The sequence below is a fragment of the Crocuta crocuta genome, unplaced genomic scaffold (genome assembly GCF_008692635.1).
Source record: "Crocuta crocuta isolate KB4526 unplaced genomic scaffold, BGI_CrCroc_1.0 scaffold24, whole genome shotgun sequence".
In the NCBI taxonomy this organism is placed as follows: domain Eukaryota; kingdom Metazoa; phylum Chordata; class Mammalia; order Carnivora; family Hyaenidae; genus Crocuta; species Crocuta crocuta.
In genome coordinates, this window is record NW_027530974.1 from 11,663,045 (window position 1) to 11,689,430 (window position 26,386).

Consider the following 26,386-nt stretch of genomic DNA (forward strand, 5'->3'; position numbering starts at 1 on the left):
TCTTGATCTGTCTTTACTCATCCAGCGCCGAACTTAGAACCTGGCACAGAGCTGGTCCTCAATAAATAATGAGTAAACGGACTTACATTTGGATGTGGCTGAGTATATAGCGTTTGCTTCTAAGAGCCATTTCTGCACACAGTAAGCATTAAATCAGCCTTAGCCTATTAAATTGCTATATATTATTTACAGGGAAAAGAACATAGGCCAAGTGGAGTCCAGTTTCTTGTCCAGGGGAAGTCAGTTGAGAGCCGAGCCAGAGCTAGAGCCCCGATCCTCTGCCTCCTGAGCTGTTTAGTGCTTTATCCCCACAAAGCCACAGGATCATCTTCCTCCCCAATCTCATTTTACTTTATAGAGTGAGAGCATGTGCAGAGGAGGGGCAGAGAGCAAGGGAAAGAGAATCCCAAGCAGGCTCTACGCACTCTCAGCCTGGAACCCAGTGCGGGGCTCGATCCCACGAACCGTGAGATCATGACCTGAGCCACAGTCAAGAGTCAGACGCTCAACAGAGTGAGCCACCCAAGCGTCTGCCAGTCTCATTTTCAAAGCCAAGACAGCTAATTATAGCACATGTCTTTCGGGAGGGCTTAGCTGCATTTTATAGCTATGATTAGCCTTGATGTTGTCAGACCCGTTCAAGGAAATGGAACATGAATACGGGTCCTCATTTGAAAGCACGTGTCTTTGACTTTAAGGTCACCTGGTTACCACAATTGGCCCTGCTTGCAGTTTCTGCATAGTTTTGTCCCCTCCAAACACGACCCAAAAGAAACACAAAAAACGAAAAAGCCACCACAGAACCAGGTGACGGGGCTGGCAACAGAAATCGAGGGGCTTCTCAGCACAAGCCAGTGACAGAACATTCTGCAGACACTTCCGGGCATGAGGTTCTAACACAATTGGCGTGATTTCTGGGATGCAGCCTCCATCTGGAATCTGGAGCTGGTTCAAAACATACTGACCCCGAGCCTGGGTTCTACTAAGCGGCCCCATAAAGATGGCCACACACCCCCACGGGTGAAGCAAGGATTCTGGGGGAGGAGAAATGCAAAGGTTGAGGCAGGGCCTCTGAGAGGCTCATTCCGAGTGGGGTCTGCATTCCAGACCGATGACCGTTTCCTCCGCAATCTGCGAGTGCTATTTTAGGAAAGACTTCGAGACTGCAGAGTCCAGTGTTAGAGTCTCCAATATTGTAGATTTCCAAATAGACAGCTGGTCCTTATCAGTGGGAATAAATAGTGCCTTCATGGGACACTTCGAAGAGAAAATGACTAACGAACATGATGATGTTCTTATAAACTTAACACCACTTTGGAATACCATTTCTAGCAGTTTCCAGCGTGCCAGAGATTCTACAGACAGCCAGCTGGCTAGAAGTCCTTTCTCTAGTCTCAAAGCCCATTCTCTGCCTTTAACATATACGGTAATGGCATTGGGGTTTCACAGAATCCATTGCTTGGCCCAGGGCAATGACGAGAATTGCTGGTGACATCAAGCATTGAATTTGAGCTGTTTGCACTTGCTAACTCCACGGACTTTAGATTTTCACGTTGGGTCTCTCTGGAGATTCTGTGGTATAAATACCTTGCCAGCTAGAGATGCTGGTTGCCGATATTTGGAGAGGAAGGACAGCTTCTCTCTACCAGGAGAGCGCCCCTTTCTACCCCATAGGCCCCAGTGCAGGACTCCAAGGAGCCTCAGCCTCCTTCTACAATTTTCTCATCTCACACATACCTCACCCCATGGGTGAAGCGGGAAGCTGAACTCCACTGGGTGGTTGAATAACTTCCAAGAGCTTCAAAAACAACAAACAAACAAAAAAACCCCGCATCCCTGTGAATGGTGAGGCCCACCGTGTGTGTGGCTCATTCCTGGAACTTCCTACGCCCATCTCAGCTTATGTAGTTCACCCCCGTGGTGCCCTTCCCACTTTCTGGTGCCTTCTGTTACCTCGTGAGGCCACCGTGGTCTGTCCCCGCCCTCCACTGTTGCATCATGGCCGGGTTCATGCCCCGGCTGGGATGTCCCCCTTGTTAGGGCTCAATTATGTGCGCCAGGAGAGTCGTGTCTGTTCCTGCTCGTTTGTCGTCTCAGGCGGCTCTGGTGGTGATGGGTGGAGACAAGAAGCAGAGCCTCTATTGTTCTTTGCAGACAAGACATGCTCTCTTGTGTCTCCCAGGGCCATGACCCTCTTTATGGTCTAACTGGATCTGCACAAACGTGGCGAGAAGCGAGCTCTAGCCCGGGGGGATTGGGGAAGAATGGCGGAGGCCACAGTCCAAAGTTAGGAGGCCACAGGAGAGAAAGGGACCTCTGTGAAGAGAAGAGTCCACTGGCCTGGAGGCCCCAGAGGAGGGCGGGGGAGGGGCCGATGACGGGAGGAAGGAGGAGGGTCAGCTTGGCGTGACGTGACGCACGGTGCCTTTCCTGGGGTTGAAATTGAGGAACTGAGGAGGAGGTAGTAGTGAGAGCCGGTCCTTCAGGGCACAGGATGGAACGGGACCTCCGGCCGCTGGCTCTGTCTCATGCATCTACGAGGGCTGGAGAGATTAATGACCCAAGGAGGATATGATATGGTCCAAAAACTTTTCCTGGATTTTTTCCGTAGGCGGCTGAGCCAGAGGCCGACTGCGGAGGAATTGGAGCAGAGGAATATTCTGAAACGTAAGTGACTAAGCCCGTGGTGGTCGCCGTTGTCTCGTGGTGGCTTTGGTTATTCGTTAATCTGTAGGCCCCAAGCTTTGTGTCTCATGGCCGTGTTGTCCCTCGTGGCCGTGTGGGAATGACTGAGAACCGCTCTGTCAGTAGATGCTCGATCCTTGCACGTTAGAACAGCCCAGGCAGCCTCCCCACAGAGGAGGCAGATTCAAGTCCACTTGGCTCATGGCAAGCTCACGGGCTGCAAGGGCCACCTTCCCTCTCGTGAGCTGGACAGTCAGAGAAGCTGACTCACTAAATGATGAGGGTGAGGGTCACCTTCCAACCCGAATGGGCTTAGGACCCACACATTTCTGTGTGGATGGCTCAAAGGAGGCAGGCGGCCGCTGGAAGACCAGGGCTCCAAACCATGACCTTCCGTTGCAGCTGGCTCCGCCCCTCCCCCACCCCCCCCCAACATGAAATGTAAAGTCGGGGAAAGCGTTTCTGAGGGCCACTGCTCCCTGTCATCTCTTAGGACTCCTACATCTGGCCCACGGCCCGCCTGCCAAATGCTGTCACCCAAGAGAAACTCGCCGTCACTCTGGCTGTGGCCAGAGAGCGTGAACGAGCCCCTTGTTTGGTTCGGGACACAGCGATGCTTGAATAGAGAGGGAACCCACTGGGTGCCCCACGGGTGTAAAAGGAAAACAGCAGGCATCTCAGGGATGCCGGCGATCCTGCATTTGGTGGGAGATATTAAGTAAAAAACAAAAGTCCTCTGCCCACATCTGCCCCGCCTGTAGTACTGTCCTCAACAGCTTGCTAAGATGGTCAACAGATATTATTTTTAGTTTCATTCATGACCCTTTCTCCCCATGCACACGTCTGCCTCTAATTTCTAGAAAGGAGAGATCCGTGCAATTGCAGAGTTTCCTAGGACTGTCATGCCATGTGCATACGTGCACGTGCTCACACACACACACACACACACACATGCACGCCAGTCACGTGAAGCCTGTTTGAGCAGCTGGATATTTACACTTAGACCAAACTAAAATGTTCTTGATCTTTTCTACCCTCCCCCCTCCCCCCTCCACTGTGGTCTTTGGACCCGGTTGAGGGCTGTCGGGGCAGATCCCTGCCATCTGTGGACTTCCTGCCCCCCCACTCCAGGCCGGTGCCGCCTCCCCAGCTCTCAGCAGGCACTGTTTAGAGGGTTGTCCTTCCTTGTCACAGCCTGCACCTCACATACCCCCCAGGTCTCTGGGAATTTGCATATATGTTTTCCAACCAAGAGTGCCCTTCACGGTTTCGAAGCTTAATATGCTGTAAAATGGATGAGAACTTTCGGAAATGATTCCCGTGGTTAGGGAAGCGTTTGGCCCGTGTGAGATCTCCCTTTCTGCCCCAGTCTGATACTTTATCCATTATAACCTTTCCATTGTTGGCGACCAGGAAAAGCAGGTGTCCATTTACTCCTAAAGTGGGAAGGTGGGTGAGCGTGCGTCCTTCCCACTCTGTTGCTTCACCCCTGCCTCTCCCCCCCACACTCACCCAACATGGATCTGTGTTTCCTGGAGGAAATCAACCTCGGAGCAATTTACCTGCTATTCAGTGGCCTCCAACCTGCCCCCAGACAAAGAAGCGACAACTCACTAGGGGGTCATTCAGGTCTCCGAAAATAATGCTTCTCTCAGCAAGGGCAAGGGGCTTGGAAAGAGGGGGGGTCTAGGATCCCCAGCTCACCTCTGGCTTCCGGAAGGCACCAGCCCCTACTTGCTGGCCCAGATCCCTGGGAGACCGTGGGGAAGGTCCTCTCGTTGGGCTTTTCTTGTGATCTAGAAAGATCCTGAGAGCTCAGAGACCATTGCTTTTGACTCGTAAAGCCTCAGGGGGTTAGATTCAGGGACCAAAGCAGAAAACATCGTTCACGTGGTCGCCTTCTGTTCTAGTCCCTTCTTCCCCCTCCCCCTCTGATAGCGCATGAAAGCACTGCCTGACCAAATTCAAACAGGTCAATCATTTCGGTTTTCAAAACTTTTCAGAAATGAACTTCTCCTTCCTGTTAACTCTTTATTTTTTCCCCTGTATTCTGGAACTTGGTTTTCCAAAACATGTTTTGCTTTTTTTTTTTTTTTAAAGTCTCTTCTGATTGTTAATCAAGAGATGTTTTAGTGGTGTAAGAAAACACTCAAACAAATTCTTCTCGACCTTCTTTTCTGGGCTTTAAGTCATTTGAGGAACCAGATCGCTGAGGGTGCTGTTGAGACACAGGTGGAGGAGTCTCTGTGGCTGCTGCCCAGCCCCACCCTCCACCCGCCCCCCTGTCACCCTGGGTCGCACTGCTGGCTTTATCCTGCAGCCACAGCCAATGAGACACCGTGCACATTTGAGCACATAATGAGCACACTCTGATGGTGGCAGCGGGCGATGACATCATGGCCTTTTCCAGCCTCTCTTTCCAGTGGCCTAACGGGGTTGTCTTGGTACCCTCAGCCTGAGAATTCATGGCCTTCGGTTTGTAAATGGCTTTGAACTAAAGGTATAGATTCCATAGGTGGTAGCTTGTGGCCCTGCCCCTCAGGGGGACCTAAGAAACACACAAAGGAGAGGAAGGCTCCTTGTTCTGTCACAGAATCCCGACCTTCGTGCCTTGCGGGGGGGCTTGTAGGACCAGGAGGGGGCCCGGATTGGAGTTTGAGGCCAGTACCCAGTAATGAGAAGGAGGGGCCGGCCCCAAGCAAAGCATGACAGGGGGAAGAGGCAGCTTATTCTAGCAAGGGAAAAAAAAAAAAAGCTAGACTGTTTGTCTAAGTAACTAGCCGCATAGCGTGGGACTAGCCACTTCACTCCCCTGTGCTTTCGCATCCTCATTTCCAAACTAAGAGTGGTAGACTTGGTGGTCTCCTGGGCCCCTCGCGGCCCTACTTTGCTGCGAGCCTAGACATTTTAACCAGGTGCCCTTGAGCCACCTCCTCAGTACTCACTCTCCAGACCAGCCCTCCCCTTCCGTCATCCTGCTACCTGCAAACGCAGCTTGTCCGCGGTCTCCCTTCTTCTTGCTTTCTGCCTTCCAGTTTATCTCAGATAGATTAGTTCATACTAAGGTGTTAATGGCTGACTGGTTTCATGGGTTTTTATCCAAGAGAAGCTTGCATATTTTTTAAATTTTTTTTAATATTTTTGAGAGAGAAAGAGAGCGAGCGAGCAGGGGAGGAGCAGAGAGAGAGGGAGACACAGAATCCAAAGCAGGCTCCAGGCTCTGAGCTGTCAGCACAGAGCCTGACGCAGGGCTCGAAGCCATGAACCGTGAGATCATGACCTGAGCCAAAGTCGGGTGCTGAACTGACTGAGCCACTCAGGCGCCTCTAGAAACTTGCCTTTTTAGAGGAGATGGCATTATCTTTAAATGCAAAGGAAAGGGCGCTCGTGGGGGCCGGGGCCATGTGGGACATGCTTCAGTGGCCACCACAGCATGTGAGCATCTCTGTGCCCCCTTACCAGATCCCGAAAGCTCCTCCCCTACCCCGCAGGCAGTCACAGCAGGCAGGTTGTGCCCCTGGGGGTGTCGCTCAAGGGTCTGAGCTCTGCTCTGATGTGCCACTGTCCCTTCCAGCTGGAAGTGTGTGTCACCTCTCGTGGTGGTTGCTGCTGCCAGGGCCGGCAAGGGGGATGGGGGTGGGGGGACCCCACTTACGTGCACAGGGGCTTCCCTCTTTTACTGACCCGGCCAGTCATGAGCCAACTGAATTCCAAGTGTGCGCTGAGCTCAGTCACTGAAACGTAATGTAGCCACAGCGATTTGATGCCAAGACCGAGTTGAAGGAGGTCGCTTTCACTGATGCCATTCTGAATTCAGTGGGTGAGGATCAGAGACCTTCTTTGGACACGGTTTGGTTTCTGTGGCCTTCAAGGTAGACGACATTAGACTTATACCCTTGCCTCTCTTCCAAGGCCTGGCAGGAAAGTGATGCACCCAAGGTGCATCACCCTTTGCTTAACATAAGCCCGCGCTCTCTGCCCTCCACACCTCTGCTCCCTTCCCCAGACCCTGTTGCCTACGGCTCTTTAAACACCTGATGAGTAAGTCATCCCACATATTAAGCCAAGAACGTTTAGGCTCTGAAGTCTTCTCTCCTAAGACACTCCTTAAAAGTCTAAATGCAGGCAATTGTGTCCCACACTCTGGCCTCACACCTGCTATGTGGACTTCTTGGAAGATTCAAAGAATTAATGGAAGCAGGGTTTGCGAAAGGTGAGCGTTTTGAAATTCCTCTCCGTCCGACCGGTGCTGCGTTCAGCGTCAGCCGTGCCTTGTTTCATCCCTGCAGCAGGTGGCCGCCACCCCCGCGGGCTGGTCTTCCGTTCTGTCCCCACAGAGCGCCAGCCACGAGGCCACCTCACAGGGAGCCCCCGTCAGCCGCTGTGAGGCCCGAGGCAGAGCTGAGTGGGCCCGAGGACGCCCTTGTCCCCTGCTCACCGCGCCCTCACTCGGTCGGGACCTGCCTCCCTGTAGGCACACTTCCCAGCCCCGCGTTTCTGCCTGGAGACCTGAAAACCCCTGAGACACAGAAAGCGAGGTCAGGTCAGCCAGTCTGAGACACGGCAGGCAGTTTGGAAAGTGTCCCCCGGGCAGGAGGGTGGCCGGGGTAGGGGGACAGGAGCTCGCTCTCCCCTGGTTCAGATCGTGACGGGCTTGGCCTGGAGCCTGCCAGGGCTCAGAGCTGACACCTGTGTGTGCCAGTGTTTCCCCGAGTCAAAAGCATGTTCTGTGTTTCTTGCAGCTCGGAATGAACAGGAGGAACAGGAAGAGAAAAGAGAAATCAAGAGGAGGTCNCTCTACAGGACCCCTCCCCGGGGACAGCGGTCAGCTCAGTTTCATGACCTTCCGTGCTTTTGGCTGGTGACATTCTGCTGCTTGATTTTGTGACACCCACGCCTCCCTTCCCACCCCCCACCCCCAGGCTGTCAGGTGCATTATGTTTTCAAGCACAGTGAATATTGTTTTTCAGAAATTCACTATAACCCCACCAAGCATTGGAAAGTCATGATCAGAGTCCGCAGTTTGCATATAAAGCAGTTATTGGCTGTGACCCTGGGAGAGCAAGTTTTCCTTGCCCCCCAGCCCCCCGATACTGTTCCTTACCTATTAACGGAGAGCTACTTGGTTTTATTATGCCAAGTCCAGTCTGAATTACTGAATGAGGAAAATGCCCAAAGCGCCGATAAATTTAGTGCAGGTGTTTGAAAAGCACTTCAAGTCATAAAGCTGGAATTCTCATGGATATTGACCCCCAAAATAGACAGCATGGCAGTGTGCAGTGGGCCCAACTGGATCGAATTCCATACGGGTGGCCTTTCTAGTAACAGACTCTTATTTGAGGCTATTCTTGGATGGTGCTGACAAGTTTAATTAATTGATAACACGCAGGAAACAGTACTAGATTGTTTTTAATCAGCCTCCTACAGCGGCCTTCTTGAGAGAAAGATACTCAAATCTTCGAGACAGTTAAGAGACCCATTAAAATTAATTTTTAAAGGTCTATTAATGGACTTTTCCCTCTAGAAATATTACGTAAAGGAAGAAACTCAGAGGTCCTAAAACATCACTCCAGTTGTTAAGATGATGATTTGTGTGTCTTTGACTTTGTCTCCCTTGGAGTGTCCCAAACGCCCGGTGACAAGCCAAATGCCATCCCAGTTATAAGGAGGATAAACAAGAGCCTGAAAAGCCTGATGACAGGCTGACATCCCTCTGGTTGGGAACTTGAACAAGAGCTAAGTGACCTCACTTTATCCAGGTGCCGTCACCCAAGTCATGGTCTGATTCTTTAAATCCCTAAGACCACCCCATCTTTGGACGCAGGGGATCCGTCCTCCCGGGCCTGAGTAGTGAGGAGGGCCGGGGAAGGTACCTTGCCTTGTCTTAAGTGTGTCCTCGACGGGACTTTGACTTTGCAAAGGAGGCTGGTGATGACCCCTCCTTTCTAGGAAGGTCTAGACATTTCAGAAAAAAAAAAAAACATTTTTAATCAGATTTGCATAAAATTCATCGGGTTGATTACTGGGCCCAAAGCCTCCTAAACTTGAGGGCTTCTTGCTAAAAACTGGGAATAGGAAAATACTTAAGCATATATTTAGTTCTTGTCTTTTTAAAAAGAGTACACAAAAAGTCAGCCAACTGCATAATTTGGCAGCAGGGCAAGGGAGGAGGGTCCCCCCTCGTCATCTCCCAAAGGATGGATACCGCTAAGGATAGGTGCCCCCAAATAGCCCCTCATTTTCGCAAGTCCCCAAGGCCAGAGAACTGTCTCCTCTCCCTCCCAGTCACCTCTCCTTCCTCCTCCCAGGAAAGCTGCCTTGTAATTTTGGCATCTGCCTTCCCCTAGGACTGGCTTGGGGAATGAAAAATAATGAGTTTAAGGGAAGGGAGAACTGTTTTGAAGGGAGAAACTGGAAGGCGCTTGCACGCCTGGTTTTGCCGACAGAGATGCACGCCTGCCTGCCGGGTAGGGAGCTCCCTATTGCCTCCTGGCCCTGGGCAGATTTTTCTCCTCTGGGGCCTTGGGCACAGCAAGACCAGATACCAGCGGTGATGAGTGTCGTTGAGTTACCCGCAGCCCGAGAGTCTCCTCAGTGCGGTTCTATGTCATTTTAATGTAGTCATGAGAAAAAACGAAAGCCGGGAGCTGATGCTGATAGCAAACAGACGGTCATTTTCCTTAGCCGAATTGAGACTAACCTAAAAATTATATGCTCTGTCTTTTAATAAATGCCAGCCTCTTCCTCTGAAAAAAATGCTGGCTAGCTAAATGGATAGACAGATAGGAAGAAGAAAGGAACGGAGGGAGAGAAGGGGGAGCGCACTTGAGTCAAGTTGTATTAATAGTGGATTTGGGGCCTCAAGTAATTAATTTACTTTGCAGTATTTGGTTGCAAGTGATATTTCTGCCATAGATTGAAATATATTGCTTCCAACCCCTGCTCCCGGCCCCTTCTTCTAGTCCCCCACCCCCAGAAAACTGACGTTGGCCACAGAGATCATTTCCTCATCCGAGGAGGGGAGGGACCCCAGCTTCATGCACCCCAAAGGCACATCTGGGCAGGAGCCCATGCTCACCATGCAGAGTCCCAAGGGAGCGTTGGTTAGGCGGCCTGCACACCACTGGAGATCTCCCCGTGGAGGAAACTGGTCCCCTCCTCCCTTCTTCCCACTCCCTCCCTCCCAGCTCTTGGGAGCAGTGCCTTATTGATGTAGAGAGATCCTGTCTAAAGTCTCCGGTGGGATTCGGGCATGAAAAATAGTCCCTGACCTTTATATCTAACATTTAGTTTTCTGTACACTCCAGACTCTGCCACCAAGTCTATTCGTAAAATATCCAGAGCGTGGTTTCCAGAAATAATAAACTAGAAATCCCACGCTTAACCTGTGTCTTCTCACGGTGCACGTACAAATTAGCACTGTTTGTCTGACACCTATGGTAAACCTCGCTGGTCCTGAGAAACACAGGGCTGTCGAGTAGGGGTCCTCGTGCAGCCGGGGATGTATGGAAACAGTACACGTTTGCGTGGATTTTAGTCGTTGTGCGAAAGCTCCCTGAGGGCACGTTCTGGAGTCGGGACTGACTGCCTGCCGCCCCGTGAAGTCTGGGAGCCGTGGCTTCCTGCCACAGGCAGCGCTGACACCGGAAGGTCCCGTCCCGGGAAGGCCAGGGCCCCCTCAGCACAGTTTGGAACCACTTTGACAGGGCGCTACATGTACTCGGGGCATGTGGGCCACAGCCGGCCAGGCCACGGACCCCCTGATCGTCAGTCCCACTGTTGACCAGGAGGGAGCCGCAGGTGGCTTTGGTCGTGTCCGGAGCCTCGCAGCGCCCGGCTCCATTCTCCTGGGTCCCAGCCTGGCAGTCATCTCACTTCTTTCCCATGCCCTTTCCCACGCCCTTTCCCACGCCCTTTCCCACGGCTGGCCAGCTGGCAGCAGGCTGGAGCATTCCAGCACTGCCAAAGGTGTGCGGCAGCCGCAGGAAACAGAGTCCGAACAGCCAGGATGGTTTGGATTCATGCGTGTGTGCATGTTTTGTAGGCCTTTGCGGTAAGGCTGTAGGTGATTGCGTTTTCTGTTCATAGAAGTAAATACAGTGGAGGGCTTGGAGGAAAAACTGCTTTTAAATCACGTCGGTTAAACGTGAGTTGACAGCATCCTGAGGACAGAGCGACGGTGTTGCCCCAGAAGAAATAAACCCAGGGACAGGAAAGGGTGACACAGACGTCAGCCGTATGCTGCCCGAGTACAGAGGGAGGGTGCTCGTGACTGGGGCCGCGGGGGCGGCTAAATAAAGGCGCGCTCTCGGACCAGTGGTCGCAGCCCTCCGTCAGGTCTGTCCTGGCGGCCTGTCCCGCCCCTTCCTGGCCTAAACCCGTCCCTCCCCCCCATTTGCGGACCTGTCATGTGAACTTCCTGAGGAGAGGGTCCCCCCAGCTTCATCATTCATTCGTGCGGACCCCCGAATTTGCATGTTGTTTGCACCTACACCTTTTTTGGTGTCTAAAACACACTTAAAATGATCTTCAGACCCACACTGGGGTGCGCACTCCATTTGGCACACGGATGTGGGCTTGCAAATCCGAAATGAGCCCGGCCCACAGTGGGAGGCGCGGTGCGGGTGCGGGAGAATCCACAGCGACGCCCGCACCCACACAGGCGGCCAGGCGGCTTGGAAGGAGACACCGCAGTGTTATTCAGAGACAGCCTACCTGTCTGTCCGGATAAGCCTGAAGGTAGCTCAGGGGATGATAAAGCTCTCTCTCTTTGAGTTCTGGAAAAGTCCCAGGTCCAGGCGTCAGAGCCCTGGGCCCCACCCAGGGCCCTGCTCCTCACTTGCTGTGTGATGTGCTGGTTGCCTCTCGGGACCTCGTTTTCCGACCGACCAAGCGAGCTAACCTCCCCTGGCCGACTGGGCCCGTCTCTCTCCCTCCCTGCAGCTCAGCCAAAGACCCACAGTGGAAGAGCTTAGAGAGAGGAAGATCCTCATCCGCTTCAGTGACTACGTGGAGGTGGCTGACGCTCAGGACTATGACCGCAGGGCAGACAAGCCGTGGACCCGCCTCACCGCTGCCGACAAAGTAAGCAGAGGGGTGAGGAGTGGGGTAGGGCGTCCTCAGGCCTCCGTGGGCCCCGCGGCGGCTCTCCGGCCTGCCCGGGACCCCATGCGGAGACCGAGGCTGGGGCTGCAGTGGCCGGGAGGGAGCGCTAAGTGCCCGCCGGGCCCACTGAGGGTGCTGGTTCCCCAACGGCTCAGGTAGTCTGCGGGGGGGGTCACTGAAGTGACGGTCCACTGCCGGGGGGAAGGCGCACAAGTGTCACGCAGACTCATGCTGCGACGGCAGGAGGAGAGCCCACGGGGGCGGCTGTGTGCACACAAACAGGACATCTGTAGGGCCCGGAATGGTCCTCAAGTGCGAGGCTCTGGGCTCCTTGCAGACCTTGGTGGCGAGGCCGCTGTCCTCAGCGCCCAGTAGGATTCACATAACCAGAGAGGCCAGCTCACTGTGTCTGCGGCGGTTCTAACCTAACTGTGGAAACGGGCCACCAATCAGAACCCTTGAGTCTGCGGCCGGGCTTTGTAAGACACGCAGCAAAAGGAAAGGGAGTCGTCACCTGTCCGCTGGACTGTGACTCAGACACAGCCTGTGCTGTGCAGCCCTTTGGGACTCTAGCCTTGTCACCGTTAGGAACTGGAGAGCTAAGGGCCTTTCAAGTCACCAGTGCAAAATAATGGCCATGTCCGGTGTGCAGGTGACCCTGGGGAGACTCGGGGAAGAGCACTGCCCTTGCCCCATGAGTCTCTGGGCCGGGGCCTGCCTTACGTGGGCTGCCAGGCAAGGCCCCCTGCAGCGCGCCCTGGCCTGATCCCGTGCAGGGAGTCTGCACGTGGGGTGGGAGCGGCGGGGCCAGAAGCAGGCTTTCCAGAAATGCCTCCCACATGACGGGTCCCCCGCCCCGGGTCCTGATGAGTGGGAACCTCTGCCCTCCTCTTAAATGTGGCACTCTGTTCTTCTGCGTCCGGGCATCCGTGGTGAGTGGCCCCAGGCACAGCAGACACAGCCCCGCAGGCCAGGTCTCCAGGCTGGGGTGTACTGTAAACGGGGTCAGAGCGGGGACCTTGGCCCTTTCTGCCTTTTGTTCACGCCCTGACTGCGGCGGCCTTGCCCGTGTCTCCCCGCGCACAGGCTCATGCTGTGGGTCGCAGCCCGCGAACTCCAGTTCCTCGAAGGCTGCGGCACACGACCTGGAAGTGGTGCCCGCAGATGCGGGGTGCGCCTGCCTTCCCGGGCGGGGGGCGGGCAGCCGCTGTGATCCTACCTAAAGGCTTTTCCGGCCTCAGACTCGCAGTGCCTTGACAGGCCCATCAGACGAAACCCAGTAAAACCTTGGCCTGCGAGTGTTCCGCGAGACGAGCAGACAGTTCTAGTATATTTTAACCTGATAAATGAGCGACGTCTTGCAACACCAGTCATCTGTGATGCCGAATGTCACATGATCACAACTGAGCCAAAGGTTCTTGAAATTCGCTTTGATATACAGCAAGTGCTTTGGATGACAAGCGTGTTTCTGGAACGAACTGTGCTTGCAAACCAAGGTTTTACCGCACTCCCCTTACAAGGAGCTCTGGGAAGAGCGCCTGGGTGGCTCAGTCGGTTAAGCATCCACCTTGGGCTCAGGTCATGATCTCACAGTTCATGAGTTCGAGCCCCACATCAGGCTCTGGGCTGACAGCTAGGAGCCTAGAGTCTGCTTCGGATTCTGTCTCTCCCTCTTTCTCTCTCTCAAAAATAAACAAACATTAGAAGGAGCTCTGGAAAAGAGCACATGTTTAGAATTTCAATCCCTAGGGAAGAAGTGAGGTTTTCTGCAATTTCAGACCTTCTGTTCTACCACCTCCTCATCTGTCCTTGCGTCCTGCCTGTCTGCCCTCCCTCAGCCACAGCACATCTCCGGGCGGTGCTGGAAAGGGGCAGCTGTTCAAACATAGCCCGTGCCCTTAATGATGGCATAGACCACCTCAGAATCAACAGAGCTGTGAAAGAGTGAGGGCTTTGGAAATCAAAGGGAAAGGAGGCAGCTGGCCATCACCTATTCCATTAATTTGAGGAATTTGACCCCATCCCTTCTAGAAGGATCCATTCTGAGGCGGCACGGTGCTTGTGCTGAGCTTCGATTGTTTACCTAAGGAAGATGAGAGGTTGACATTTAAATGTGCACTTGGGGCGCCTGGAGGGGCTCAGGTGGTTGAGCATCCGACTTTGGCTCAGGTCATGGTCTCACGGTTTGTGGGTTTGAGGCCTGCGTCAGGCTTGCTGCTATCAGTGCAGAGCCGGCTTCGGAACCTCTGTTCCCCTCCCCTGCTCACGCTCTCTCAAAAAATAAATAAAACCTTAAAGAAACAAACAAAACACCTTTAAAAGTGCACTCAAGACCCCAGGAGGGTGGCGCAGATCTGCATGCCTCTCGCTGCCTAGACAGAAGTGCTCCATGAAGAGAGGAAGGAAAAGACACATCGGGTGGTAAGCCAGATAGCATCATTTGCAAGTTATGGTCTGGGGAGGAGGCATTCTTAGTATGTTCCAGGTGATTTTCTTTCCCCTCCCAGTGAAGGAATTCGTTTTTATGTACTTCAGTCATACGGCTGTCAAACAAGACAGAAATAATAAGGGAACTCCTTTCCATCTGCCTCTTCTGCATACTCATGGACCTCTCTTCATTCCAGGCTGCCATTCGAAAGGAGCTCAATGAATTTAAAAGCACTGAAATGGAAGTTCATGAATTGAGTAGACATTTAACAAGGTTAGTACACTCAGGGGTTCTTTTCCGTTTGTTTTTGTTTTTTTGTTTTTTCTGTCAAATGGTCATATCTGCTTCCCAACTAACTGTCCCATCTGCTGTGGGATTACAGGTGTGTGGTGGGCGTGATGCGGGAGGGGATGAGAGAAGGTCCTTGTGAAGTTCCTCCATGGTTACAGAATCTAGGGAAAGGAGCGCCGTGGCCTTGTGAAAGCTTAGGTTTTCACTTAAAGATCCGTTGGGTGCCAGACCGCCAATAACCCCAGAGTGGGTTTTTATGGAAACCTCAGCAGAGGAGAAAAGCCCCTTGACATTTATATTGGGTCAGCCCAAGCCAAGGCTGGGCAAAATACCAAGTCCATGTGGCACTGGAAGTGCAGACACTCCGGAGGGCTTTGCCCCTGTGAGTCCATATCCCGTGGGGACACTTAAGCACAGAGAGATGTAAGGTCACGTGGCCAGTTAGTGACAGAGCCATGGACTTAAATGTTATGAGTCCTGTGGCAAACGTTTAGAGAAATGGGGCGTACTGACTGTGTGGCGCTGGGGCTCAGAGACACGGGTTCGGTGCTGCACCTTGCTGCTGAGTCCAGGCTGAGAGAGAGGGCCAAGGGCCACTAAGGCCATCCAGTTTGGGCCCCCAGATGAAATGACTCCAAAACTAAGGGTGAATTCCGTGGGGCTCAAGGACTTGAGTTCTGCTGAGGACATGCCTTTGGGCGGAGGTTTAAGCAGATTTAGCCTGGCGCTCGTCAGCCACGGGGACTCAGGATGGGAAGCTCGGACTGTGGCATCCGGCATCTGTTACAGCCCCTTGGTCTTGACTTAACTGTTTGTTTTCTAGGTTTCACCGACCTTAACAGTCAAATTCCTCCTGAGTGCTATGCTGTCTTCAAAACATAAATTTCTAAGAACCATAAGTGCTGGTATTTATTCACTTCCCCATTATGATGTAAATCTTCTGAACTGCCTTTTTTTAAAAAGAAGAAAAATAAAAGGAAACCCGATCAGGATTCTCTTTGCGCAAACGCAACAGTCACCGCTCGGGGTCAGCTACGCCACCACCGCGGGCCCGAGGGCACCAGTGGGCCGAAGACCTCCCAGCGCTTGGAAGGGTCCTGGTCTTCTCCCCGCACGCCTGGCGGGCGCCGCGTTCGTTTAGGCACCGGCGAACCTCTTCCCCCGAAGTGTCAGTCACCTGCGTCCAGAGAAAGCGGAGGCGGTGGGTTCGGCCTGGAATGGACTGTGCAGATGGCCTGGTTGGCTTTCTAGACTTGGCCAGACACACCGGCTCCTGGCCCGGCGACTGGCTCGGGGGCCTCTCGGGAGGAGGATGCTGAGATGCTCAGTCACCCCTGTCCTTTCTCTCCCGTCAGCCGTCATCCATACAGTGAACAGAAGGGAAGTTGCTTTTCTGGGGGAGTCTGTGGTTGGCTGACTGTTGGTCTCGAGAGAGTGTGGCTGCAGGCATGTCCCCTCGCGCCGAGCCGCCGCCCAGGGCCTCTGGTGTGCAAGGGGGAAGTTGTCATCCGCTCAGTTCCAATCAGTTGGCCCATCTGTGTCTCAGAAGCCAGGTGTCCGGGTGGCCTCAGCCGCTGCTGGGGGTGCCCGTGGTACTGGTGCGTCCGAGTGTAAGGACCCCGCAGAGGACAGAGAGGCTGGGGTAGGAAGCTGCTTGGCTGGTGTTCCTCATTTCCTCCGTGCACCCCAGGGCCGCTGACCGTACGGGCTGGGAGTTAGCAGCCTCTGAGTGCAGGACCGATGCATGCACGCCAGACACCATTTCACCGGTCTCTGATGGGCTGGGACTCCAGAACCACCCGATGGCCTTCTAGTCCCCTTTCTTTGCGCTCAAGAGTCGCCGGGGAGGGGCCTCAGGGGTTGGCGGACGCCAGCACGGCGCGAACACCAGCCACGCCTGCCCGTGCTGTACCTTCCCGCTCCTGCCCGTCTGGAGAGAATCCTTCCTCCCTCGTGGTGCTGGCAAAGCTGATCGGAGGGGTTTCTCTGAGTGTCCCATTTACTTGGGACCGCAGGAAGACAGTGGCCTTCTGACGGGGGGGGGGGGTCACCGAGGGTAAGGTGTGCGGTGAGTGGGAGCACAGCCCCCAAACCCTAACGCCTATCTTCACGAGGCCCATTGCAGCTGCTTCTGCTTTCCCGCCTGACAGACCCCGTAGGGCCCTCTGTCGTGGTCTCGCAGGTACCGTGATTTCTCTCGGTTATGGCTTGCTCTCCGCCACACGTGCCCAGGATTTACAAAGATCCCGGGCTGGCCTTCCCTAAAAGGAGTCGACCAGCTGCCACCCCAAAATGTATGGGAAGTGGGTTACTCTTGGGATGCACCCCCATCGACGAGGCCATTTAATGCTCTGCAGGCATTAACAGCCCCTCTGGGCAGGGTCTGGGGGGAGCGCGGGGCCATTCTTCGGGCCGTGCCCACTAGCCGCTGCAAAGCTGTCGTGCGCCTGTCCCATACCGAGGGGCCCTCACTAGATCCTTTTATCTTCGAATGTGGAATCTGATAGCTAACTGCCGCGGGAAGGTACCGTTCAGGGAAAACGTGGTCGGGATTGGAGTGGCTGTACAGTCTTCCCGAAAGGCTTACTGACGTTTTGAATGTGCAAATGGTGTGACGAAAGATGTAGGGGTCTTTCGTCTAACTTCTCGACGGCGGGCACGTCCCAGGCCGAGGTGCCTGCCTTGCCCGGATTTGAGTCTGAGCTTCCTGTAACTCACCCCCATCTTCATGCGGCTCCCGGGGCCCTGACAGGACAGGCCTGCCCCAGGCCTGAGAGCGAGTCCCGAGGGAACGCATTCCACCGCCTGGACTCCTCCCTCGAAGGCCAATGGCTGCTTTGCTGGCTCTGGGGCCTCTGACTGCCCGGGAACGGGACGCCCAGGTCAGTTTCCCTGCAGCCGGCTGCCCAGGTTTTCTGCCTGAAGTACCCTCTTCTTCCAGTCCACGTGGAGCTGGGGAGAAACTGAACACAATTTCAGCCCCCACCCCTGCAGAGCACCCTCCGTGAGCCGTCAGTTGCAGGAATTAGGGGTGCACCCTCCCTGCTACTGAGCTCTCGGCCGCCATCAAGATGGGCTGTTAATTCAAGCCCAGCTCAGGGGCTCAGCAACCTCCGTGGACCACAGGATGGGCCCTCTGCTGTTGCCTTCCTTCCTTGAGATCCTGAGGTCTTCCTACAAATCTATCCAAATTTCTTTGTTGCCGCATTAAGACAACCGGAAGTTGTGTTACTTTCTAAGATGACAAATTGGCAGTTACAAAAAGAGAGGGATGGGCTCGGTGGTTTAAAATGCATCCCTTTTCTGAAAAAGCTGCGATTCTCAAAGGTCTTGTGCAGACAAATTCCCAGTTGAGCCTTCTGTCCTTTGGGTTAGTGTGAGGAAGGACGTGAAGATTCTCAAAAGGACTCCCTCTTGAAAGCAGTCATCGCCGCCACCTCCCGCCACAGAAGGGACTCCTGTCGGCCCCTTTGCTCTCTCAGAATTGCTGGTTGATTCCTCTCCAAAGGCCCTCATAAGCCCTGTAAAACTTAAAACTTTAGCCTTTATGTCCAATTAGAGAAACCAAACAATGTGATGGTAGATGTGATTTTAAACAAAAACCCTCTGAGTTTATTTTTCTCCCGCTTATGAACGTGTATTTATATTTGCTGAATGAATATTGTGGTGTGTGCTTCGATGAATGGGATTTCAGGCTCTCCCCGTGCACAGCCGGTGGGTGAAGGTCACCTCCAATGACTTTTGCTTCCCATCTGTCTGTCAATCCCCAAACCAGTTGCTTTTTCCAGTTGCTTCCCGGGTGTCTGTACATAGTTTGTCTTTGTATAGGAGTGCTCTCCTGTGTTCTATTTAACAGATGATGGCTGTGTGAGGAAGATGGTGTAAATAGAATACAGATTAAACTGGATCTCTACGGCCTACGTTTTGTACATATAGAAACTGCATGGTATTTAAATTATTGTTTGTCTCTGATGATATATGCAGTTTCTTTAAAAACAAACCAAAAAAAAAAAAAAGTCTAAAAAAAACCCTTGCCTTGGCTCCTGTGTGTGTCTTGTCAACCACGGAAAAAAGTTGGGCTGAGGGCGGCAGTTGGGACGGAGGGCAGGCCAGCTCGTCAGCAAAGCGTCAGAGTTAGAGAGACACACAGCCCCTCATGGATCCGGGGTTCCCGGGTGGGAGGAGGAGGGCTGCACGTAAATTAGCTTTCCAGGACTTTTTTTTTTTTATAGTTTATTTATTTATTTTGAGACAAACAGAGCATGAGTGGGGGAGGGGCAGAGAGGGAGGGAGACACAGAATCTGAAACAGGCTCCAGGCTCTGAGCTGCCAGCACAGAGCCTGACGCGGGGCTCGAACCCATGACCTGTGAGATCTGACCTGAGCCGAAGTCGGACGTTTAACCGACTGAGCCACCCAGGCGCCCCTCCAGGACTTTCTAAGACGTATTGCCCAACTGCCCTTTAATACCTGGGAATCATGGGGGCGCCTGGGTGGCTCAGTTGGTTAAGTGTCTGACCTGTCGGGTCATGATCGCCTGGTTCGAGCCCCACGATGGGCTCGGCTGACGGCTTGGAGCCTGCTTGGGATTCTGTCTCTGGCTCTGGCTCTAAAATAAACATTAAGAAAAACTTTAAAAAAAATAATAATCTGGGAATCCTGAATATAAAATCATTTCAATCCCTCAGAGTCCTGTCCGTAGCAGCTCTCAGCTCTGTGTAACAGCAGTGCCATGGGGTGTCACTGCCCCCACGCAAGAGCCACCTGTATTTGTCCCGAAAGCTAAGAGCTCTATCACTTAACTTTCTGGCCCTAATTTGTCTGTCTGAAGTGTTGGGGGGAAGCAAGAGGGGCCTCCGCGCTTGCTGGCTGCATTTCAGGTGGGTGACGTGACTGGACAACGTATGTTTGGCTCTGGGGAAGAGAGGTCCCCACAGCGCCGCTCCCGGGAAGCCCGGGGAAGGTCTGAAAGTGCAGGCGTGAACCCGTGAAGGCCTGTGAGTCTGCACATCTAGCTCCCGGACATGCTGCTGCTGCTGCTCCAGGAACCGTGCTTCTGCGTACAGGGCCTTGCACAACAGTAGCCACTTCTCCCCCGGGGACTCCCCAGCCCCGATGACCAGCGTGAGCACGTGCACTGCTTGCTTCTTGGCCGAGCAGCAGCAGCCGGGCCCGCGGCACCTGCAGCATTGCGTCTGCGTGGTCACAGCGCTCCCTGGGCGGGCGGAGGGGCTCCCGGAGCAGGAGTGGCCGCGGCACAGAGGCCAAGGGGCTGCAGAAAGGTTTACAGGCTTCGGGCCGAGAGCTTCGCCCCCACTCTGCCCCCCGTTCACCTGCAGAGCTCTCGGACTTGTAATCTAATGGGCAGAACAGAAGTACAGGTGCCAAAGGGAGTGAAAGGCTTGTGAAGAAAAGCTTTGGTGGCGCCCCCAGTAGGCTCTGCCCTGCAAGAGGGAAGGAGACCAGCCATCATCCTGAGGGAGCCCTTTGTGAAGCGAACAGAGGCTCTGGCCCTGCACCCCCAATAGGTAGAGGTAGAGGCGGCCCGGGCGGCCCTCCCGAGATCTGTTCCGTCCTCCTGGGGCAGGCAAGTGGTGGCTATGCCACAGCACCTAACCGAGCAATTTGTCTGAGTCACTTTACTTCTCTGGGCCTCAACTTTCTCATCTGGCAGATGGGGACACAGATGTCCTGTGATGTCCTTTAGGGCATCAGCTTTCTAGGACTTGGGTTTCTCTGAATTTTAAAACGCTACACTGAGTCCTGAGGAAAGAGTCCAGCCCAGGCAGTCTCTTGGAGAATAGTTTGGATTCCTGCCCTTCAGACCACCTGCACGACAGACGTGCATGCCTGGCACCCCTCCCTGCCTCAGGTTGGCCCCCGGAGGGCTTGCTCATGATGGGACCTACCTGCCCCTTCCCATGTGCCTTCGTGGGGGCTCATCATGCAGCCGCTGTCAGCCAGACCACCTTACCTTATGCTGTCTTGCCTCTCCTTTCTTCTGGGCGAAAAAAAGAAAAAAAAGCATCCTGGAGGGGCCTGTGGGCCCTGAGCAGCGATGCTTAAGACACAGTTGTACCCCGACTCTGGGTGTGCCAGTGATGAGCTCACTTACACCTGATTATTAAATGAAAGGCCAAGTCTGACCCCAGAAATACTCCCTGGCGGGCTCTCCGCAAGTCGGAAGCACTCTCCTGGCCTTGATGAACCATGCATCTATTGCTACAGCTCAGACCTACCCTGAGCTCCTGGGCTGGCCTCCCAAATGTCACAAAGCAGCAGTGGGGGCGCATGTGGGCCAGAGCACCCTAGGATCACACCCTGTGTGGAGCCCGCCAGGACCCCTGGCTGTACCTGCCTTTGCTAGAGTACTCCCTATGCGAAGCCTGCAGCCCACTTCAGCTCCACCATGGCACCCTCTACGTGGGGTGCCCCGGTGCCCACAGCCTGTGCCTGCCTCGCCTCCATCTGTCTCACCCGCTGCATGGAACACCATGGGACACCCCAGCTCGTGCCCACTTCAACTCAGGCCATTTCACCAGGGCGGGACTAAGTACAGCATGTCCTGGGACCCCAGCCCATATCAACCACAGCTCCAGCCGGTCACAGTCACCAGGCACACACAGTCGATACAGGGGACGGCCATATACAAGACAATTCCTTTACATTTAGGAGAGGTAGCTGCTCCCCCCACAATTCATCTAAACACAAAGTTGAGCCAAATGAGACAGGGGAATATGTTCCAAGATAACAAGACAAAACCTCAGACAAAGGAAAGGAAATGAAGATAACCAATGTACCTGATAAAGAGTTCAAAGTAATGGTCGTTAAGACGTTCACAGGACTGGAGAGAAAAGTGGATGAATTCAGTGAGAAGTGCAGCGAGGAGAAAGAAAACATGAAAAAGTGCCAGACCTGAAGAACACAATAACTGAAATAATCCACAGTCTATTTGAGGGTGCAGCACAGGTCTGGGAGATGGGGTAATGGAAGCATACAAGCTGAATAGGAAAAATAAGGAAGAATTTAAAAGATGAGAAGGGGTTAAGGGATCTCTTGGACAACACGTCCACTAAACAAGCATTGCCGTTTCAGGGGTCCCGGGAAGAGGAGAGAAGAGAAAGGGGCAGAAAGCTTGTTTGAAGGAATCCTAGCTGAAAAGTCCCCTAAACTGGGGGAGGAAACCGACCTTCAGATTCAGGAAGCACAGACAGCTCCAAACAAGAGGAACACACACAGGTCCACACCACAGCACATAATAATTAAAATGTCAAAGATTAAAGAGGAACTTTAAGAGCAAGAGAAAAGCAAAAAGTTACATACAAAGGAAACCCTGTTAGACTATATAGTTTCCCAGACCAAAACAAAAAAAAGGAGTTCATCATCCCTAAACCAGCCTTACAAGAAATGTTAAAAGAACCTCTTTAAGTGGAAAAGAAAAGGCCATATTAGAAGAAAATTATGAAAAGAAAAAAATTTCATGAGTAAAAGCAAATATACAGTAAAGGTAGTACAGCAGTCACTTACAAGGCTGGTATGAAGGTTAAAAGACAAAAGCAGTCGAATCAATTCTACCTAAAAAGATGAAGGGTAACCAACCACAAAATTAAGAAATGTAAATGTACACATAAAATGTGGAGGAAGGAGTACAAATACAATTCTTTTAGAATGTGTTCAAACTTAGGTGGCCATCAACTAAGACCCCCATATACTTAGAATGTTATATGCAAACCTCTGGGGAACCACACACCACAAACCCGTAATAGGTAAACAAAAAATAAAGCCAAAGAAAAGCCAAGCATAAAATGCCATCAATCACAAGAAAGCAAGAGATGCAGAGAAGAACTACAAAACAACCAGAAAACAAGAAAATGACAATAAATATATACCTATCAATGATTACTTTAAATGTAAGTGGCCTAAATGCTCCAATCAAAAGACACAAAATGGTGGAATGGATGAAAAAACAAGACCCACCTGTATGCTGCCTACAAGAGACATCAGGTCCAAAGACACGCAGTCTGAAAGTGAAGGGATGGAAAAAGACACTCCACACAAATGGAGGCAGAAAGAAAGCCAGGTACCAACACTTATATCAGACAAAATAGACTTTTTTTTTTTAAAGTAGGCTTCACACCTGGCATGGAGCCCAGTGTGGGGCTTGAACTTATGACCGTGATATCAAGACCTGAGCTGAGATCAGGCGTTAGACATTTAACCAACTGAGCCACCCTGGTGCCCTGGACAAAACAGACTTTAAGACAAAGACTGTAACAAGACAAAGAAGGGCAATATATAATGATAAAGGGATCAATCCAACAAGAGGATATATAACAATGGTAAACATCTATGCACCCAACATTGAAGCACCTAAATACATAAAGCAAATATTAACAAACAAATGAAGAAACAGACAGTAATGTGATAACAACAGACAACTTTAACACTTCACATCAATGGATAGATCATCCAGGTAGAAAATATGGGAACAGTGTCTTTGAACAACACATGAAACTAGATGGACTTAACATATACATAGAACATTCCATCCAAAAAACAACAGAATACTTTTTTTCAACTGCACATGTGACATTCTCCAGGACCTATCACATGTTAGGCCACAAACAAGTCCCAATAAATTTAAGAAGACTGAAATCATATCATGCATCTTTTCTGACCACAACAGTATGAAACTAAAAATAAATTATAAGAACCAATTAAAAAAAACACACAATGGAGGCTAAACTACCAATGGGTCAATGAAGAAATGAAAGAGGAAATAAAATACATAGAGACAAATGAAAATGAAAACAACAGTCCAAAATCTTTAGGAAGCTGTGAAAGCAGATCTAAGAGGGAAATTTAGTAATACAGGCCTACCTTAAGAAACAAGAAAAATCTTAATTTAACCTTACTCCTAAAGGAACTAGAGAAAGAACAGATAAAACTCAAAGTTAGTAGAAGGAAGGAAATAATAAAGATAAAAAATAGAAATAAATGAAGTGAAGACTAAAAAATTGAAAAGATTAATGAAATCAAGTGCTGGCTCTTTGAAAAGATGGACAAAACTGAGAAATCTTTAGCCAGACTCAGGAAAGAGAGAGAAAGAACCAAATAGATCAAATCAGAAATGAAAAGAGAACAACCAACATTACAGAAATACAAAGAATGGTAAAAGACTATTACGAAAAATGATATGTCAACAAATTGGAAAACCCAGAAGAAATGGATACATTTCGATAAATATATAATCTTCCAAAACCAAATCAGAAAGAAATAGAAAATCTTAATAGACCAATTACTAGTAACAAAATTAAACTGGTTAAAAAAAAAAAAAAAGAAAGAAAAGAAAAAAGAAAGTCCAAACGGATTCACAAATGAATTCTATGAAACATTTAAAGAATTAACGCCTAATTCTCTATTCCAAAACACAGAAGAGGAAGGAAAGCTTCCCAATACATTCTACAAGGCCAGCATCACCCCAATAGAAAACAAACACACTATTTAAAAAACAAAACTACAGGCCAATATCCCTGGTAAACATAGATGCAAAAATCCTCAACAAAATACTAGCAAACCACATTCAACAACACATTAAAAAATCATTCACCATGATCAGGTTGGATTTATTTTGGGGATACAAGCATGGTTCAATATCTGCAGTCAATCAACATGATACACCACGCTAACAAAATAAAGAATAAAAATCATAAGATCATCTCGATAGATGCAGAAAAAGCAGTTACAGAATTCAACATCCATTCATGATAAAAACGCTCAACGAAGTGGGTTTAGAGAGAACATACTTCAAAATAATATATGACAAACCCACAGCTGACATCATACTGGTGAAAAACAGAGAGCTTTTCCTATAAGATCACGAACAAGACAAGGATGCCCACTCTCACCACTTTTATGCAACACAGTACTGGAAGTCCTAGCCACAGCAATCAGACAAGAAATAAAAGGCATCCGAGTTAGTTGGGTTTTTTCTGTTTTTTTTTTTTTTTTTTTTTTTTAGGCATCCAAACTAGTAAGGAAGAACTAAATCTGTCACTATTTCCAGATGACATACTATACACAGAAAACCCTGAGGACTCTACCAAACACTATTAGAAATCATAAGTTAATTCAGTAAAATTGCAGGATACAAAATTAACATACAGAAATCTGTTGCCTTTCTATATATACTCATAATGAAGGGGCAAAAATGTAAACAGCAATCCATTTACAATTTCACCAAAAAGAACAAAGTGGCTAGGATACAGTTAACCAAAGAGGTGAAAGACCTGTACTCTGAAAACTATAAAACACTGATGAAAAAAAACTAAAGATGCCACAAATAAGTGGAAAGACATACCATGCTCATGGATTGGAAGAAAACTGTTAAAATGTCCATACTGCCCAAAGCAATATATAGATTCAGTGTAATCCCTATCAATACTGTAACTCCTAGAACTAGAAAACATAATCCTAAAATTTGTCCAGAACCACAAAAGTCCTCAAAAAGCCAAAGCAATCTTGAGAAGACAAAAAATAAAAACTGGAAGTATCACAATCCCAGACTTTAAGATATCCTACAAAGCTCTAATATTCAAAACAGGATAGTACTGGCACAGAAAGAGACATTTAGATCAATGGAACAGAATAGAGAACTCAGAAATAAACCCATGTTTATATGGTCAATTAATCTATGACACAAGAATGGAGAAAAGACAGTCTCTTCAATAAATGGTGGTGGGAAAAGTTAACAGCTACATGCAAAAGAATGAAATTGGACCACTTTCTCATACATCATACACAAAAATAAACTCAAAGTGGATTAAAGATGTAAATGTAAGACCTAAAACCATAAAACTCCTAGAAGAAAACACAGGCAGTAATCTCTGACATCAGCCTAGCCACATTTTCATAGATAAGTCTCCCCGGGCAAGAGAAACAAAAACAAAAATAAGCTATTGGGACTACACCAAAATATAAAGATTTTGCACAGCAAAGAAACATCAACAAAAGATAACCAACCTCCTGAATGGGAGAAGATATGAATGAATGATAAATCCAATAAGGGGTTAATATCTAGAATATATAAAGAACTCCTATAACACCAAAAAATGATCTTACTAAAAAATAAGCAGAGGATCTGAAAAGACACTTTTTCCAAAGAAGACAGATGGCCAACAGACACATGAGAAAATGCTCAATATCATTAATCATCAGGAAATGCAAATCAAAACCGCAATGAGATATCACTCCTACTTGTCAGAATGGCAAGTATCAAAAACACAGGAAACAAGTGTTGGTGAAGATGTGGAGAAAAGGGAACCCTGGGCACTCTTAGTGAGAATGTAAATTGGGGCAGCCACTGTGGGAAACCGAATGGAGGGGACTCAAAAAAATTAAAAATAGAATTACCGTATGATCCAGTAATTCCACTACTGGGTATTTAGCTGAAGAAAATGAAAACACTAATTCCAAAAGATACATGCACCCCTATGTTTACTGTGGTATTTACAATAGCCAAGGTGTGGATATAACACAAGTGTCCACTGAGAGATGAATGCATAAGGAAAATGTGACAGAGAGAGAGAGAGCCATTTGCAACAACATGGATGGCCCTATAGAGTATTCTGCTAAGCAAAAGAAGTCCAATGGAGGGGTGCCTAGGTGGCTTAGTCGGTTAAGCGTCCGACTTTCACTTAGGTCATGATCTCGCTGTTCGTGGGTTCGAGCCCCGCGTCGGGCTCTGTGCTGACTGCCAGCTCAGAGCCTGGAGCCTGTTTCAGTCTGTGACTCCCTCTCTCTCTGACCCTCCCCTGCTCACGCTCTCTCTCTCCTAGAAATAAATAAAAATATTAAAAAAAAAAGTCCCATGGAGAA

The 26,386-nt window shown here is 50.4% G+C and overlaps 1 protein-coding gene across 1 annotated transcript in view; it reads left to right on the forward strand.

Annotated features, from left to right (window-relative positions):
* Window positions 1-18,130, forward strand: part of PHACTR1 (phosphatase and actin regulator 1) — a 571,513-nt gene extending 553,383 nt beyond the window's left edge. Inside the window, exons 11-17 of the mRNA XM_077769981.1 lie at window positions 2,612-2,667; window positions 7,428-7,509; window positions 9,662-9,788; window positions 10,392-10,738; window positions 11,592-11,769; window positions 14,415-14,491; window positions 15,333-18,130. Coding sequence (XP_077626107.1) covers window positions 2,612-2,667; window positions 7,428-7,509; window positions 9,662-9,788; window positions 10,392-10,738; window positions 11,592-11,769; window positions 14,415-14,491; window positions 15,333-15,348 — 883 coding nt within the window. The 3' untranslated portion in view covers window positions 15,349-18,130. The remainder of the gene's footprint in view (window positions 1-2,611; window positions 2,668-7,427; window positions 7,510-9,661; window positions 9,789-10,391; window positions 10,739-11,591; window positions 11,770-14,414; window positions 14,492-15,332) is intronic.
* The last annotated feature ends 8,256 nt before the right edge of the window (window positions 18,131-26,386 follow it).